General features: G+C 44.8%; 2 protein-coding genes across 2 annotated transcripts in view; both read left to right on the top strand.

Annotated features, from left to right (window-relative positions):
• LOC138211510 (long-chain-fatty-acid--CoA ligase 1-like) overlaps positions 1-10,551 on the top strand; it is an 18,800-nt gene extending 8,249 nt beyond the window's left edge. Inside the window, exons 3-22 of the mRNA XM_069171461.1 lie at positions 1,346-2,335; positions 2,458-2,572; positions 2,746-2,810; positions 3,190-3,291; positions 3,558-3,657; positions 4,035-4,210; positions 4,436-4,468; positions 4,562-4,613; positions 4,691-4,764; positions 5,733-5,810; positions 5,980-6,114; positions 6,228-6,362; positions 6,933-7,028; positions 7,718-7,790; positions 7,926-8,014; positions 8,131-8,247; positions 8,373-8,516; positions 8,659-8,763; positions 9,356-9,427; positions 9,509-10,551. Coding sequence (XP_069027562.1) covers positions 2,141-2,335; positions 2,458-2,572; positions 2,746-2,810; positions 3,190-3,291; positions 3,558-3,657; positions 4,035-4,210; positions 4,436-4,468; positions 4,562-4,613; positions 4,691-4,764; positions 5,733-5,810; positions 5,980-6,114; positions 6,228-6,362; positions 6,933-7,028; positions 7,718-7,790; positions 7,926-8,014; positions 8,131-8,247; positions 8,373-8,516; positions 8,659-8,763; positions 9,356-9,427; positions 9,509-9,649 — 2,097 coding nt within the window. The 5' untranslated portion in view covers positions 1,346-2,140 and the 3' untranslated portion in view covers positions 9,650-10,551. The remainder of the gene's footprint in view (positions 1-1,345; positions 2,336-2,457; positions 2,573-2,745; positions 2,811-3,189; positions 3,292-3,557; positions 3,658-4,034; positions 4,211-4,435; positions 4,469-4,561; positions 4,614-4,690; positions 4,765-5,732; positions 5,811-5,979; positions 6,115-6,227; positions 6,363-6,932; positions 7,029-7,717; positions 7,791-7,925; positions 8,015-8,130; positions 8,248-8,372; positions 8,517-8,658; positions 8,764-9,355; positions 9,428-9,508) is intronic.
• Positions 10,552-11,032: 481 nt separating this feature from the next.
• cenpu (centromere protein U) overlaps positions 11,033-15,000 on the top strand; it is a 6,672-nt gene continuing 2,704 nt past the window's right edge. Inside the window, exons 1-8 of the mRNA XM_069171826.1 lie at positions 11,033-11,078; positions 11,578-11,666; positions 11,745-12,006; positions 12,252-12,312; positions 12,444-12,515; positions 12,597-12,687; positions 13,514-13,634; positions 13,753-13,831. Coding sequence (XP_069027927.1) covers positions 11,600-11,666; positions 11,745-12,006; positions 12,252-12,312; positions 12,444-12,515; positions 12,597-12,687; positions 13,514-13,634; positions 13,753-13,831 — 753 coding nt within the window. The 5' untranslated portion in view covers positions 11,033-11,078; positions 11,578-11,599. The remainder of the gene's footprint in view (positions 11,079-11,577; positions 11,667-11,744; positions 12,007-12,251; positions 12,313-12,443; positions 12,516-12,596; positions 12,688-13,513; positions 13,635-13,752; positions 13,832-15,000) is intronic.

Here is a 15,000-nt window from a genome sequence, read left to right as displayed (position 1 = left end):
AAAAAAAAAAAGAATAAACTGCAACTAAAAGAAAATCACATCAAAACAACAGTGCAGCACATTAAGACACTTATGTCAACCATAAATTTAGTCCAACAAACGGTCCAACATCCTGCAGGAAGACGGGATGTCACACTACGCTTCATACTTCAAGGTCCAAACAGCCTTCTGGTCTGCCAAAAGGTTCAGAGGCTCATTTTGATCAAAGAATACATATTTATGTTGAAATAAAATAATATAGACATGATGTTTAAAGTGAAAAAACACTTTCACCAGATATTATTACAGCCTGTGTGCTTTCAGACAAATATGACCTTCACCTGAGGTCAGTCTTCATGTTAAAGGTTCACATGGACGTTACTCTGTGTGTGTGTGTGTGTGTGTGTGTGTGTGTGTGTGTGTGTGTGTGTGTGTGTGTGTGTGTGTGTGTGTGTGTGTGTGTGTGTGTGTGTGTGTGTCTGTGTGTGTGTGTGTGTGTGTGTGAACCTGTTGAACTCCAACACCTGCTGAGAGAATCTGTTAAATATCTGATATCTGATCTGATGATGCTGCAACATGAGCCGGCTGTTGTTCTGCTGCAGAGTACAAACACAGTTCTTCTGCTGAGTGGAAAATAATAATAATAATTATTATTATTATAATATTCTCAGTTTTGAAACGAGACGGGCAACTTTTAAAACAAACTGTGGAGACGCTGGATCACGTCAGATTAAAAAAAAAAATTAAGTTTTTTTAGAGACAAATCTTGGAAAATAAAAAAACACCACAGAATGATTTTTTTCTTGACTTTATTGTTTTGTTAACTGAGTCACGGCTTTAATTCAAGTGGTCGGATGCTTCTGAATCACAGATGAATCTGCAGCTGTTTGCACGGCTTCATCCCAGCAGAGATCAATCAAATATCACAAACATTAAATGTTGTGTCCTGATGTGCAGCAGATCAACCAGAGACTCCTCTAACTCACCTCCAGTGCCACCGTGAGCTTGAGCTGTGTGAAGTATTTTGAACCTTTCTTTTGAACCGGTTATATTTACGTCTGATAATGAAGATACCTCGAGGTTCAAAGTTCAAACTTTGGTGATTCTCCTGTTTGCATCTCGCGCCACCAGCAGGTCAAAATTCAGCTGTTTAAATACTTTTCTTGTTGTGTTTAGTGGTAATTAACGAATCGTAGCAGGCTGAAGGTCAAAGGTCAAGGTTGCAGCTCTGAAAACAAAGGACGTAAGAGTTCATACGGTTCAGAGTCAGAGATGAAGATGTTGTGAAGACTTGTTTCAAGTAAACTGGATTTTTAAAAGATGTAAAAAGTGAACATTATAACAGCAGCTCTCTTTCTCTCTTCAGGTCACCTCCTGGCCAGCATCCATCCATCATCCATCCATCATCCATCCATCCATCATCCATCCATCATCCATCCATCCATCATCCATCCATCATCCATCCATCCATCATCCATCCATCCATCATCCATCCATCATCCATCATCCATCCATCCATCCATCCATTCATCATCCATCCATCCATCCATCCATTCATCATCCATCCATCCATCATCCATCATCCATCCATCCATCCATCCATTCATCATCCATCCATCCATCATCCATCCATCCATCATCCATCCATCCATCCATCCATCATCCATCCATCATCCATCATCCATCCATCCATCCATCATCCATCCATCCATTCATCATCCATCCATCCATCATCCATCCATCATCCATCCATCCATCATCCATCCATCATCCATCCATCCATCATCCATCCATCCATCATCCATCCATCATCCATCCATCCATCATCCATCCATCATCCATCATCCATCCATCCATCCATCCATTCATCATCCATCCATCCATCCATCCATTCATCATCCATCCATCCATCATCCATCATCCATCCATCCATCCATCCATTCATCATCCATCCATCCATCATCCATCCATCCATCATCCATCCATCCATCCATCCATCATCCATCCATCATCCATCATCCATCCATCCATCCATCATCCATCCATCCATTCATCATCCATCATCCATCCATCCATCCATCCATCATCCATCCATCCATCCATCCACATCCACACACACACACTCAGTGTAACTCCACCTCTCCTCGGAGCCGTCTCCACCATGCTGAGTCAGCGGTTCCTTCAGAAGCTCAAGCTGCCCGACCTGGATGACGTCAGCCAGTACATCAGGACCGTCTCCACGCCGGTGCTGGTCAGTGTGGGGGCGGTCGCCGTGGCAACCACCTACTACGTGGCGACGCGACCCAAAGCCCTCCCGCCAGTCTGCGACCTGCGCATGCAGTCGGTCGAGCTTCCGGTGAGTTTCAGTGAAACCTGGTTAAAATAAATGCATCACGGTTACGTTGAGTCACGCAGCTTCTCCTTCCTGCAGCTCGTATTTCAACTCTCAGAACTTCTATCTGATTTGGGTTTTTTCAGGGAGGAGAACTCGCACGTCGATCCGTCCTGCAGAGCGGAGACGGTCACCTGACTCACATCTACGACGACGCAATAACCGTGTACGAGTCCTTCCTCCGAGGCGTCAGAGTCTCCAGTAAGTTGCAGTGATGTCACACCAGACTTCGTTCAGAGGCTGCTAGTTTTACACAACTTCACCTCTGAGGTGGAGTTTAATCTTGACGTTCCAGCTCAGTGAACGAGAACATTCCTGGTTTACATCCTGTTACCTGAACACTGTTCTTCCGTCCCGTCTCCTCCGTCCTCCAGACGACGGCCCGTGTCTGGGCTGCAGGAAGCCGATGAAGCCGTATGAATGGATGTCCTACAGACAGGTGAGCGTCACCTCAGCACCCTCTCACACACCTGAAGGGGTCGGAGGTCATCCAGCCCAACAACAACCAGACAACGTGTCCTCACGTCAAGAAGACAAATATACACATTTTATGAACAAATGACGGGACGAAAGGTTTATATTTTGAAACAAACATGTTTATGTATCTGAGGAAACGGTACATGTGTTAATTATTTGATATTACTGTCTGTTTTGTACATTTTCAGCAAAAGAAAAAATAAATTAAAAAAAAAAGTTTATATTTTTCTACAAACATTTATCCTGTTTGACTGTGCAGCATTAACATGTGTCTGTGTGTGTGTGTGTGTGTGTGTGTGTGTGTGTGTGTGTGTGTGTCTGTGTGTATGTGTGTATGTTAGGTACAAAAGCGAACAGAGAATTTAGGCTCCGCCTTCCTTCACATAGGACACTCCAAGACCGCCGCCCCCTACATCGGCATTTTCTCTCAAAACAGACCCGAGGTACCCACACACACACACACACACACACACACACACACACACACACACACACACACACACACACACACGCACGCCAAAGAATCCCATCAGGACCAACTGATCAAATTTTGCCTTGTGATTGACTTTCAAACTAACTGCAGTTTTTTCTGATAATCCTATAATGCGTGTGTGTGTGTGTGTGTGTGTGTGTGTGTGTGTGTGTGTGTGTGTGTGTGTGTGTGTGTGTGCGTGCGTGTGTGTGTGTGTGTGTGTGTGTGTGCGTGTAGTGGACCATCAGTGAGCTGGCGTGCTACACCTACTCCCTGGTGTCCGTCCCTCTGTACGACACGCTGGGAACAGAAGCCATCGGCTACATCATCGATAAAGGTGCAGTGTGTGTGAGCGTGTGTGTGTGTGTGTGTGTGTGTGTGTGCGTGTGTGTGAGTGTGTGTGAGCGTGTGTGTGTGTGTGTGTGTGTGTGTGTGCGTGTGTGTGCGTGTGTGTGAGTGTGTGTGAGCGTGTGTGTGTGTGTGTGTGTGTGTGTGTGTGTGTGTGTGTGCGTGTGTGTGAGTGTGTGTGAGCGTGTGTGTGTGTGTGTGTGTGTGTGCGTGTGTGTGTGTGTGTGTGTGTGTGTGTGTGTGTGTGTGTGTGTGTGTGTGCGTGTGTGTGAGTGTGTGTGAGCGTGTGTGTGTGTGTGTGTGTGTGTGTGTGTGTGTGTGTGTGTGTGTGTCCTGCTGCTGACCTCCTACCTTGTGTGTGTTCAGCCTCCATCTCCACCGTGGTGTGTGACGTGACGGAGAAGGTGGAGCTGGTTCTGGACTGTGTGATGGACTCTCAGCATTCGGTGACAACCATCGTGCTGATGGAGCCGCCCGGCGCCGCCCTGGTGGAGAGAGGGAGAACGGCGGGCATCGACATCATCAGCCTGCAGGAGATGGAGGTGAGAGGGCAGCGCTCCTCCTTTCTCAGTGTTTCTTTCTTTCTTCTGCTTCATTTTCTCTCTGAAGCTTTTTTCTCTCTTTCCACTCTGTTGATGTTTTCCACTTTTATCCTCCGTTCTGACTTCCTCTTCTTTCATTTCCTGCGTTCTTGCTTGTTTACTGTTCCCGTCCTTGAAGCTGTTTTGTTATATTTACTTTATGAATGTGCTCTTCTTGTTGCGCAGGCTATTGGGGAGAACAACTATCAGCTGCCGATGGTGAGTCAACATGTTAAACGTCTTCCTGGTTAAAACGCCAGCGCTGGTTTTTGTGTTTGATTGACGCACGTCTGACCGCTTGCATCCTTGCAGCCGCCGCACCCCAACGACATGGCCGTCATCTGCTTCACCAGCGGGACGACAGGTGACGCATGGGACACGCAGTCAGCGACGTCTCCATCAGAGTCTCAAACCTTTACCACGTATGTATGATCTTTTCAGGAGACCCAAAGGGAGCGATGCTGACTCATGGGAATATTGTGTCTAACTGCTCAGCCTTCATCAAACTGACAGAGGTGAGGCGATGATGTCATGATCGAGGTAGCGCGTCGTTGACTTGTGTAATACCACCGTATTATATCATTGCTCTGACTGACTGTACTGAAGCAGTTTGTGTCTTCACCACAGACTGGATATAAAAGTGTTCATAGCTTCAGGTCTGAAAAATGAGGCCGATGTCACTCCTTCTTATTAGTTTTCTGGAGGTCCATCTGAAAATAATCCCTCATTCATTAGAAAAGAAGATTCAAGAAGACCTGTTTTTGGGGGCGTGTCTGTTTGATTGACAGGCCTGTGGTGCAGTCAGGTTACAGCTATCGGTGGGCGGGACGTAGTATCGTCAGGTTTCCGATCAGATCGGTCAGATCCACCGCTGGCTCCTCCCCCAGCTCGTCCAAATATGGTCACTTCCTGCTCCAAACCGCTCCGAACTAGTAAAGATGGTGACGGACAGAATCTGAACTGGAGGCTTTATAATGTTCACAAACCAACGATGACATCACTGATGGTTGATGACATCACTGATGGTTGATGACATCACAGATGGTTGATGGTTGAAAAGAAAACAAAGCAGAAATTAAAACGTGAACGTAAATATGAGGATTTGTTTTCATGGTTAGCTTCTGTTCCTCTTAGAGCAACTTGTCTGTCATAAGAGATGATGAATGGTTGAGAGAAAGAGAAAGAGGTCGTATTAATAACTCTCCTCCAGCTTCAGGACGTTCCTCCGTGTTCACAGAGCGAGCGGCTGTAGTGACGTCGATCCTTCCTCTCCAGTCGCACGCTCAGACCTCTTCAGACGATGTCATGCTGTCCTTTCTGCCTCTCACCCACTGGACAGGGTGGTGGAGGTACAGACGTTAACACACTGCTTCCCCTCCCTGTGTGTGTGTGTGTGTGTGTGTGTGTGTGTGTGTGTGTGTGTGTGTGTGTGTGTGTGTGTGTGTGTGTGTGTGTGTGTGTGTGTGTGTGTGTGTGCTTATAGCTTACCTGTCACTTGGGTCCCAGTGATGTCCACATCTCCTACCTGCCCCTGGCTCACATGTTTGAGAGAATAGTACAGGTACGTCCTCACCGTTCCCATCGGCACCCTGTAGTTTTAGTTCAGACCGTGTGTGTGTGTGTGTGTGTGTGTGTGTGTGTGTGTGTGTGTGTGTGTGTGTGTGTGTGTGTGTGTGTGTGTGTTTTGTGAGAGAGCCTCTCTTGAATGACACACTCTTCCTGCCTGACAGGGAGTGATGCTGATGCACGGAAGCAGCATCGGCTTCTTCCAGGGAGACATCCGTCAGCTGTCGGACGACCTGAAAACGCTGAGGCCGACCGTGTTCCCCGTGGTGCCGCGGCTCCTCAACAGGATGTACGACACGGTCGGTGGTGATGCAGCAGAAATCCTGGATGGTGATGGTGATGGTGATGGTGATGATGATGATGATGATGATGATGATGATGATGATGATGAGCAGCCCGTGTGTCTCTGTAGATCTTCGGGCAGGCCAACACCTCCTTTAAGCGCTGGCTGCTGGGCTTCGCCTACAGGACGAAGAAGGCAGAGATGTTGAGAGGCATCGTGAGGAGAGACAGCATCTGGGATCGGCTCATCTTCAGGAAGGTCCAGGTACACAAAACCGTCGCCGTGTCCGGGAAAAGTTATTTTTTTTAAACGTGTGATTTTGATCTGAAATAAAAGTTTAAATTCAGGAGAGTAAAACTGCTAAATAATTATTTTCAGAAAAGTTCTGGTTTTGTTGGAAGTTTCAGACTAAATTTTCATCAAATGATTGCTGTTATATATAAATGTATAAAATTCCTGTTCTGAAAAACCGACCGAGCAGAATATGGTATGAAATGACAGGATACGTCTTTTCAACGTGAACATTGATGACAGGCCGGCAGCTGGTCCAGGTCGATGTTTAAAATGATATGTTTTAAATGATCAAACTTGTGCACGCGTCCTTGTTTTTGCTGCCCTCTAGTGGACGTGCACGTGTAGGAGCATGTTGAGTCTTAGAAGGCGCTGATTTAAGAGCACAGAGAAGAAATATATTTTTAACATCATCTTCCTCAGAAAGCTTTTTACAGACAGTGTTTCAGAGGGACGAAGCCATAAAGATGTAAACGTTGGCTTTCTTGGGAGCTCTTTGATATTCAGTCTGCCGAGTGAATAATGATGTGCTGCCCCCTGCAGGCCAGCCTGGGAGGTCGTGTGCGTCTCATGCTAACAGGAGCTGCTCCCGTCTCTTCCACTGTTCTCAACTTCCTCAGAGCTGCCATGGGCTGTCAGGTACACACACACACACACACACACACACACACACACACACACACACACACACACACAGACACACACATACACACACACACACACAGACACACACATACACACACACAGACACACAGACACACACACACACACACACACACACACAGACACAGACACACACACAGACACGCACGCGCACTCTCTCTCTCACACACACACACACACACACACAGCATTATTATTTTTACTTTTAATATTTCTTTTCATTTATTTTATTTTCTATATTTCTTTTCTTCACATTTTTCATATCTTTCATTGTCCTTTTAGTTTTTTTTACGTACTTTTATTGCTCATATTTATTCTATCTCATGTTTTATCCTAACTTCTGTTTAACTTTTATCTTTTTCATAAATTTCATCATTTTTCTTATTTTTAGTTTCTAGTTTTAAATCTCACTCTTATTGTCATTTTAGCTTCTCATGTATCTTCTATATTTCTATTATCTGTATTGTTATTTCTAGTCTTGTTTTTAAATTGTTCTCGAATTGATTTTATTATTCTGGTCGACAACTGTCTGTCTCATTATTGACCTGTCAATCATCTGTGAAGCACTTTGAACTGCACCAAAATGGACGAAAAGTGCTCCATAAATAAAGAGTGATTGATAGATTGATTAATAATGATAATGATAATAGTTCTGTGTGTGTCAGTTCTATGAAGGCTACGGACAGACCGAGTGCACTGCTGGCTGCACCATGACCGTTCCTGGAGACTGGACTGCCGGTAATCAGTGACGGAGCTGCTTGTCGTTAACTCAGAGTTATTTTCTTTTTCTCTTTCTGACCCCGAACTTGTCGCCCTGGAGAAGTGATGAGTTAACTAATGACGTGTTAATAAGAAGTGATGTTGCATCACCAGGTCACGTTGGAGTTCCTCTTCCCTGCAACTCCATTAAACTGGTGGACGTGCCGGAGATGAACTACCGGGCTGCAGACGGAGAGGGGGAGGTGAACACAGAGAACAGCTGTCATCACATGGACAGCACGAATGCAGCCCTCTCAAATCTGTGTGTGTGTGTGTGTGTGTGTGTGTGTGTGTGTGTGTGTGTGTGTGTGTGTCCCAGGTGTGTGTGAAGGGTGCTAACGTGTTCCTGGGTTATCTGGGAGACCCAGAGAAGACAGCAGAGACCATCGATGCGGACGGATGGCTTCACACCGGCGACATCGGGAAGTGGCTGCCGGTGAGTTCACGCAGCTTCACTTCATCATCAAACTCACACGTTTATTAAATCTGAAGTCTTATTATCTATAAGTCTGTTATCAAACGTGAAGTGAGGTTCATAAAAGTCCGTATGCGTGTTGACAGAACGGCACGCTGAAGATCGTGGACAGGAAGAAGCACATCTTTAAGCTGTCTCAGGGCGAGTACATCGCTCCGGAGAAGATCGAGAACGTGTACACGAGGAGCGACGCGGTGGTTCAGGTGTTCGTGCACGGAGACAGTCTGCAGGTCCGTGGATCATTTCACCGCTGACCAGACACCATAAATCTATTCCTACTTCTGATTTCTTCGGGGAAGTGTTTTATGGAACGAGGCTGTTGCTGTGCTTTGTTCTACATCTATGTAACCCGCGTGTGATGTTTGTCTCCAGGCGTTTCTGGTCGCCGTGGTGGTTCCTGACCCTGACTTCCTGTCTGGCTGGACGCAGAGGACGCTGAGTCTGCAGGGCAGCTACCAGCAACTGTGTGGCAGAGCGGTAATTTCAGAATACACTAAACATGAACTTCCACGACCTCTGACCTTTCTGTAAACGTCAACAAACAACGTCACGACTCGTGAACTCCAGGCTTCTAGAAAATGTACAGTTGTGACGTGGTGAAAACCACAAGAGGGCGCCGTTCATACGGACTCTTCTACATATTTATAATCACTCACTAACTAATAATCTAGCAGCACAGGACAGTCGCAATACAAACATTTCATTAACTAAAGCGACTGGAAGAAGAAAACAAAAGACCTGTTTAAGAACCACTTTGTCTTGTATGAAGGAAATTATTCAGTCAGTCAACCGATGCCTTTATTTGTCATTACATGGCAGTACAATGAAATCCAGTGCTTCCCACACGGTGGAATTTACGATATAATAATACTTATAAAAGAAAGAAGACGACACACATTCAGATCTTTGTAAAAACTATTGTGTGCATACAAATTCATTATTGTTGCATTTATCTACACGTTCGCAGCAAAGTTCAGTTCTCTGATTGATGTGCTGCCTGACTTCGACTCTCAAACACATCTGGATGAAGTTTACGTGATGATGTCTTTATTAATGTTCCTCTATGTAGGAAGTGAAGGCAGCCATCTTGGAGGACCTGCTGCGGCTGGGAAAGGCAGGAGGCCTGAAGTCCTTCGAGCAGGTACGACACTCACTCGCCGTTCAGCCGGGATGCGAAATCTCTTTTCCTTTCTGCAGAGTTCACAGTGTCGGTGTCCCTCAGGTGAAGGCCATCTACATCCACACCAAGCTGTTCTCCATCGAGAACGGCCTGCTCACTCCGACGATGAAGGCCAAGAGGAACGAGATACGTCAGTACTTCAAGACCCAGATAGACGAGCTCTACGCCGGCATCGACATGTAGGAGAGGAGAAGGAACGTGATAACGAGAACAAATAAAAGACCAACGAGAAAAATAAAGAGAAAAGGAAACAGCAGAGGAGACTGTAGAATAAAACCTGTTTCATCCTCAGGGAGAGGAAGCGATGCATCTTTTTATTCAGAGCTTCCAGAACAAAACAAAGTCTTAATGGATCTGTGGCACAAAATAAAAAGTAGGTTTGAAGTTTAAAAAAAAATAAATAATGTGTCCATAGATGAGATAGTTTTATATGATGCTGTTGATTCTAATCAGCTCCTTTGTGGGCATTATAAAGGGAAGTCGTTCTCTGTAGCATCGCAGGGCTCGAAGGACAACCACACACACCTTCTAGCTTTCAGGATAAGAAGGGACGACAGGGAGCACGGAGGCCGGTGGACGTTGGCCTGCGTTGGGATCAGGAGCCGCACCGAGTTACTGAGTACCGCTGCAACACAAGCACAACTTCAACATTTCACTGGCTTTGAGATTTGTTTTTGTCCGATGTCATGATTTTTTTGTCTTTTTTTGTTAACGCTAAAATTCCTCAGTGGGTTAAAGGAGAGTTTCTGTTGGGTCCTTCATCCTTTTTATGAATAAGCTTAGTTTCTGTTAGGGCCTTCAGGAAAATCCAAACAATGCTCAGGTACTGAAGAACATTTAGGGCATAGTGAAGCTCTGCTAATGTCAGAATTTATTTATATTGGTAACATGAAGGGAAATTAGTTTTATTAAATTATTGTATTTTTGTGTTAAAAAAAAAATCATTTTAAAATAATAGTAGTGTTTACAACATGAATTAAACCCTCTTGAATGTTTATGGTTTTATTTAAATGGAAGTCTTTTTGATTGTGGTTCCAGCTATACTTGTTTCAATGCCATCTTATACTGTTTTGTAAAAATTCTAATTAAAGAATATCAAAAGAAGTATGTAATGTCCCGTCTGTCTTTACAAAAAAATACATGTAGTTCAGTTTTAGTGGGTCCTATAATAATTACTCTGTGTGGATTTTATATTTTGATTAAACTAAGACAAACTCATATCGTGCACTAAACATATACGTTGAAATACAAACTTCAAACCTTTTTGCAACGCTTTCGCGGAACCTTTTCGCTTTCCGTAGCACCGAAATTTAAACTAATCCGCTCGAGGTAGACCATTTTATAGATTGTTCACTGCAAATGTGTATTTTCAGTAAACTGTCCATGCTATATCCTCCTGAAATCAAGAGTCGTATTTTAATATATATTAACTCTCTCTCTGAGCTGTAACGTTATTATTATCATTTTATTTTTGTTCATTGCAGCCCTGTCACCCCTGTGTATACGGAATGGTACAGTCCGGAACTTGACCTGTTTTGCGGGAAGCTGTTTGGAGTCGAGCGCGGGACAGTGTTTACCAAACACACCCGACCGAACACGTGTTCCTAATACGGTGAGGATGTGAATTATGACTGATAAACTTGCCACCAGTGGAATTTATATCTATAAATACGAGCCTTTTTTTCGTCTGCTGGTATATTTAAACACATTCCGGACGGTGTAACTTTGCTTTTAAAAGCTCTTTGTCTGTGCTGCGTGTTGTTTAATGGAAATATATGGTCACCGAAGGGTAGACAAGTGATGACGTATTTAATAAAAGTAGTCTGTGATATCTGTAAAGTTTCCAGTTTCCTTGTGAGAATGGACACGTGAATGGAGTTTGGTTGTAAACAACCAGGACGATGTGAAGGAGACTCTGGAGACACGAGGTGGACTCGATGTCCAGCTGTGACTTCAGCATCCAGAGGTGTTGTCAGTGACCTGATGCTCCTCTGGCCGCTGCAGGTGTTTCTCCTCAGTGAGAACATGAACACCTCGTTTTAAAGCAGCATCGACTGACTGTACATTCATAGAGTCTCATTTTTGTTCTTCTGTGCTCTGTTGACTTCCAGGAAACGTCATCTTTTTATAACTATGGATTCTCCCGACCTGTCTGCCATCGACAAAACCAGCTTCCTGGAGGGACTGCAGCTGAACCATGGTGAGTCTTGTTTTAGTTGTTTTGCTCATGATGCCAGACTAACTGGATTGACTTTTGCTGACCTCTTGTGTTGCCTAGGTAACCCTCTGCACAGCACCGCCATGGAGGAAGATTTAAATGTCTTAGAGGAGGGACAGACGGACAAAAGAACAGCAGGAAGGAAGGACGTTCCCAAAGCACCGAGGGCCGCCGGCCAGCGGGGTGGAGCTGCCGGGAGGAGGAAGGGGACGGAGGAGGGTGCGATGAAGAGGAGGAGCAGGAGAAACTCTAGCCGACCGGCCCCGACAGCCACCGACCGTTCGTCAGGGAGGAGCCCTGATGATCAGGCGTCCGAGGCGAGGTGAGGTCCTGAAAAGACGTCATTCACAGAGTCAACGCCGACATCTGGACTCAAGTCTCACTGAGATACACTTTAAAACCGACTTGCACTCAAATTATAAAAAATAAGTACATCTCCAATAATTTGTGGAGATTTCGACACATACCAGCATGTAGAGAAAGATTTATAAGTACATTCATCACTCACATCCAAAGCAAGCAATGACCGGACTTCACTTAATCGGTTTATTTGTCCGTCTCAACAAGGCCTGTGAAAAGTCAGCAGGTGAAGGACGTGAAGAGGAGGTCCGGTGGCAGTCAGAGCCAGGTGAGGATGTGAATGATGGTAAAACACAGCTGAGGTCATCATTAAAGCAGCACCGGGATGAAACTGGCACCTTTTTGTGGGACGAGTTCAATTGAGACTTAAAAAATGCTGAGTAATGTTTTTCCTTCCAGGAGGACTCAGCCCGGCAGGGACGGAGGACAGTCTTGTCCTCAGATGAAGAGGTGGATGAAGACACCTGCTGGGTGAGGATGACCTGTCAGTCACCAGAACCAACATCTGGACTTTTAATTCCTTTTTGTTTACGTATTCTTCTTTTTTTTTAGAAACCAAGTCCAAAAAAGGCCACAACGAAGAGTTTGACCAGAACCAGGAAGTCTTCCTCTGACAGGTCCAAATCTAGAAGGTCTTCATCAGGTAGGAGAAAAGCTCTGCCACGTTACACATCCCTGAATCCTACGAAATAAAAGTCAGAAGACAACACGGGTACAACGCTCACGTCAGTGTGGACCTGGAACCTGTTAGCTGAGCTTGGTTTAGCTTAGCACAGCATAAAGGCTTGAACAGGGTGATCCTATATGAAGGTATTTCTGTGTCTTTATTGTGCAATTAAAAAATATATCAACTGAGAATAAAATTATTTGTGTTGCAAAACAAATTTTCTTTTTACACTTTTGTTAGTTTTGGTCACAGACTTAATAATTTTGCTGATGAAACTCGACTTTTTGGCTGCAAATTGAAAACCTTTGGTCTCAAGTCAAAAACCTACAAGTTGAGTTGGATGTAGTGGGCGGGGCTTACGCTGGAGACCGAGCTTCCGTCCGGGTTTTATTTGATAGCAAAGGTTTCCAATTTGCAGCCAAAAAGTAAAGTTTCATCAGCAAAATTATTCATTCTGTGACCAAAACTGTAACGAGCAAATTTGTTTTTGTAACGCAAATCATTTTATTCTCAGTTTATATATAACAAACTTCATTTTTGATTGCAGTGCAAGAAATTTGCTTTTAAAAGTTTTTTTTACTTGCATAATAAAGACAGAAATACTTTCACAATCCTGTTTTCTTTATAATCCACTGTTGCTGTATTTTTCTTCTGTTCCAGTTTTTACGTCCAGCTAACTGTTAGCATTGACATTGAGCGTCTCAAAGCTGAAGCCTTTGAAGGGTGTTTGTGGTGCTTTAACAGTCGTTCCTTCATTCTTCATGAAACTCGGACATCGTGAATCTAATAATTGGACCTGAAGCGGGCGCACGTGGAGAACCAGAAGAGGCCGACACAGAAAAACGGAGGAGACGTGGTCGTCGGGGGGGAACAGAGTGGGAGGTGGTGCTGGAGGACTTCCTCCGTTTCCGTGACGACTACAGGTAAAAACTTCATCTGAACCAGCACAGTTCATTTATGATTTTAGTTTTACCACCTAATGATTACTTTGATTTTCAGATTCAGTCACTGCAGATGAGCTGTTTCATTGTGTGTTTTCAGGGAGTCTGTTGAGTCCAAAGCAGCCAAACGGTCCATCCAGTGTTTCTCCGACAACGTCAGAGAACAACTTCTGGAAAAGGTCAGACGCTCGGATTCAGAGGTCGTCGGGGAAAATACGTTTTCAAGAACTCAAGAAGTTTCACACTGACATCGACAGGTTTAGACTTTGTAGTAGTGATCCGGTGGTGAACCGGTAGTGATACGGTATTGAACTGGTAGTGAACCGGTAGTGATACGGTAGTGAAATGGTGGTGAACCGGTAGTGATACGGTATTGAACTGGTAGTGAACCGGTAGTGATACGGTAGTGAAATGGTTGTGAACCGGTAGTGATACGGTATTGAACTGATAGTGAACCGGTAGTGATACGGTAGTGAAATGGTTGTGAACCGGTAGTGATACGGTGGTGAACCGGTAGTGATACGGTAGTGATACGGTGGTGAACTGGTAGTGAACCGGTAGTGATACGGTATTGAACTGGTAGTGATACGGTAGTGATACGGTAGTGAACCGGTATTGAACTGGTATTGAACCGGTAGTGATACGGTATTGAACTGGTATTGAACCGGTAGTGATACGGTATTGAACTGGTATTGAACCGGTAGTGATACGGTAGTGATACGGTGGTGAACCGGTAGTGATACGGTATTGAACTGGTAGTGATACGGTAGTGAAATGGTGGTGAACCGGTAGTGATACGGTATTGAACTGGTAGTGAACCGGTAGTGATACGGTAGTGATACGGTGGTGAACCGGTAGTGATACGGTATTGAACTGGTATTGAACCGGTAGTGATACGGTATTGAACTGGTATTGAACCGGTAGTGATACGGTATTGAACTGGTATTGAACCGGTAGTGATACGGTAGTGATACGGTGGTGAACCGGTAGTGATACGGTATTGAACTGGTAGTGATACGGTAGTGAAATGGTGGTGAACCGGTAGTGATACGGTATTGAACTGGTAGTGAACCGGTAGTGATACGGTAGTGATACGGTGGTGAACCGGTAGTGATACGGTATTGAACTGGTAGTGAACTGGTAGTGATACGGTAGTGAAATGGTTGTGAACCGGTAGTGAACCGGTAGTGATACGGTAGTGATACGGTGGTGAACTGGTAGTGAACCGGTAGTGATACGGTAGTGAAATGGTTGTGATACGGTAGTGAACCGGTATTGAACTGGTATTGAACCGGTAGTGATACGGTATTGAACTGGTATTGAACTGGTAGTGAACCGGTAGTGAACC

This window comes from Embiotoca jacksoni, unplaced genomic scaffold (assembly GCF_022577435.1).
Source record: "Embiotoca jacksoni isolate LCO1_2020_lvr unplaced genomic scaffold, fEmbJac1.0.p SCAF_5, whole genome shotgun sequence".
In the NCBI taxonomy this organism is placed as follows: Eukaryota; Metazoa; Chordata; class Actinopteri; family Embiotocidae; genus Embiotoca; species Embiotoca jacksoni.
The sequence above is the reverse complement of the archived record's forward strand: the minus strand, read 5'-3'. Positions and strand labels throughout refer to the sequence as shown.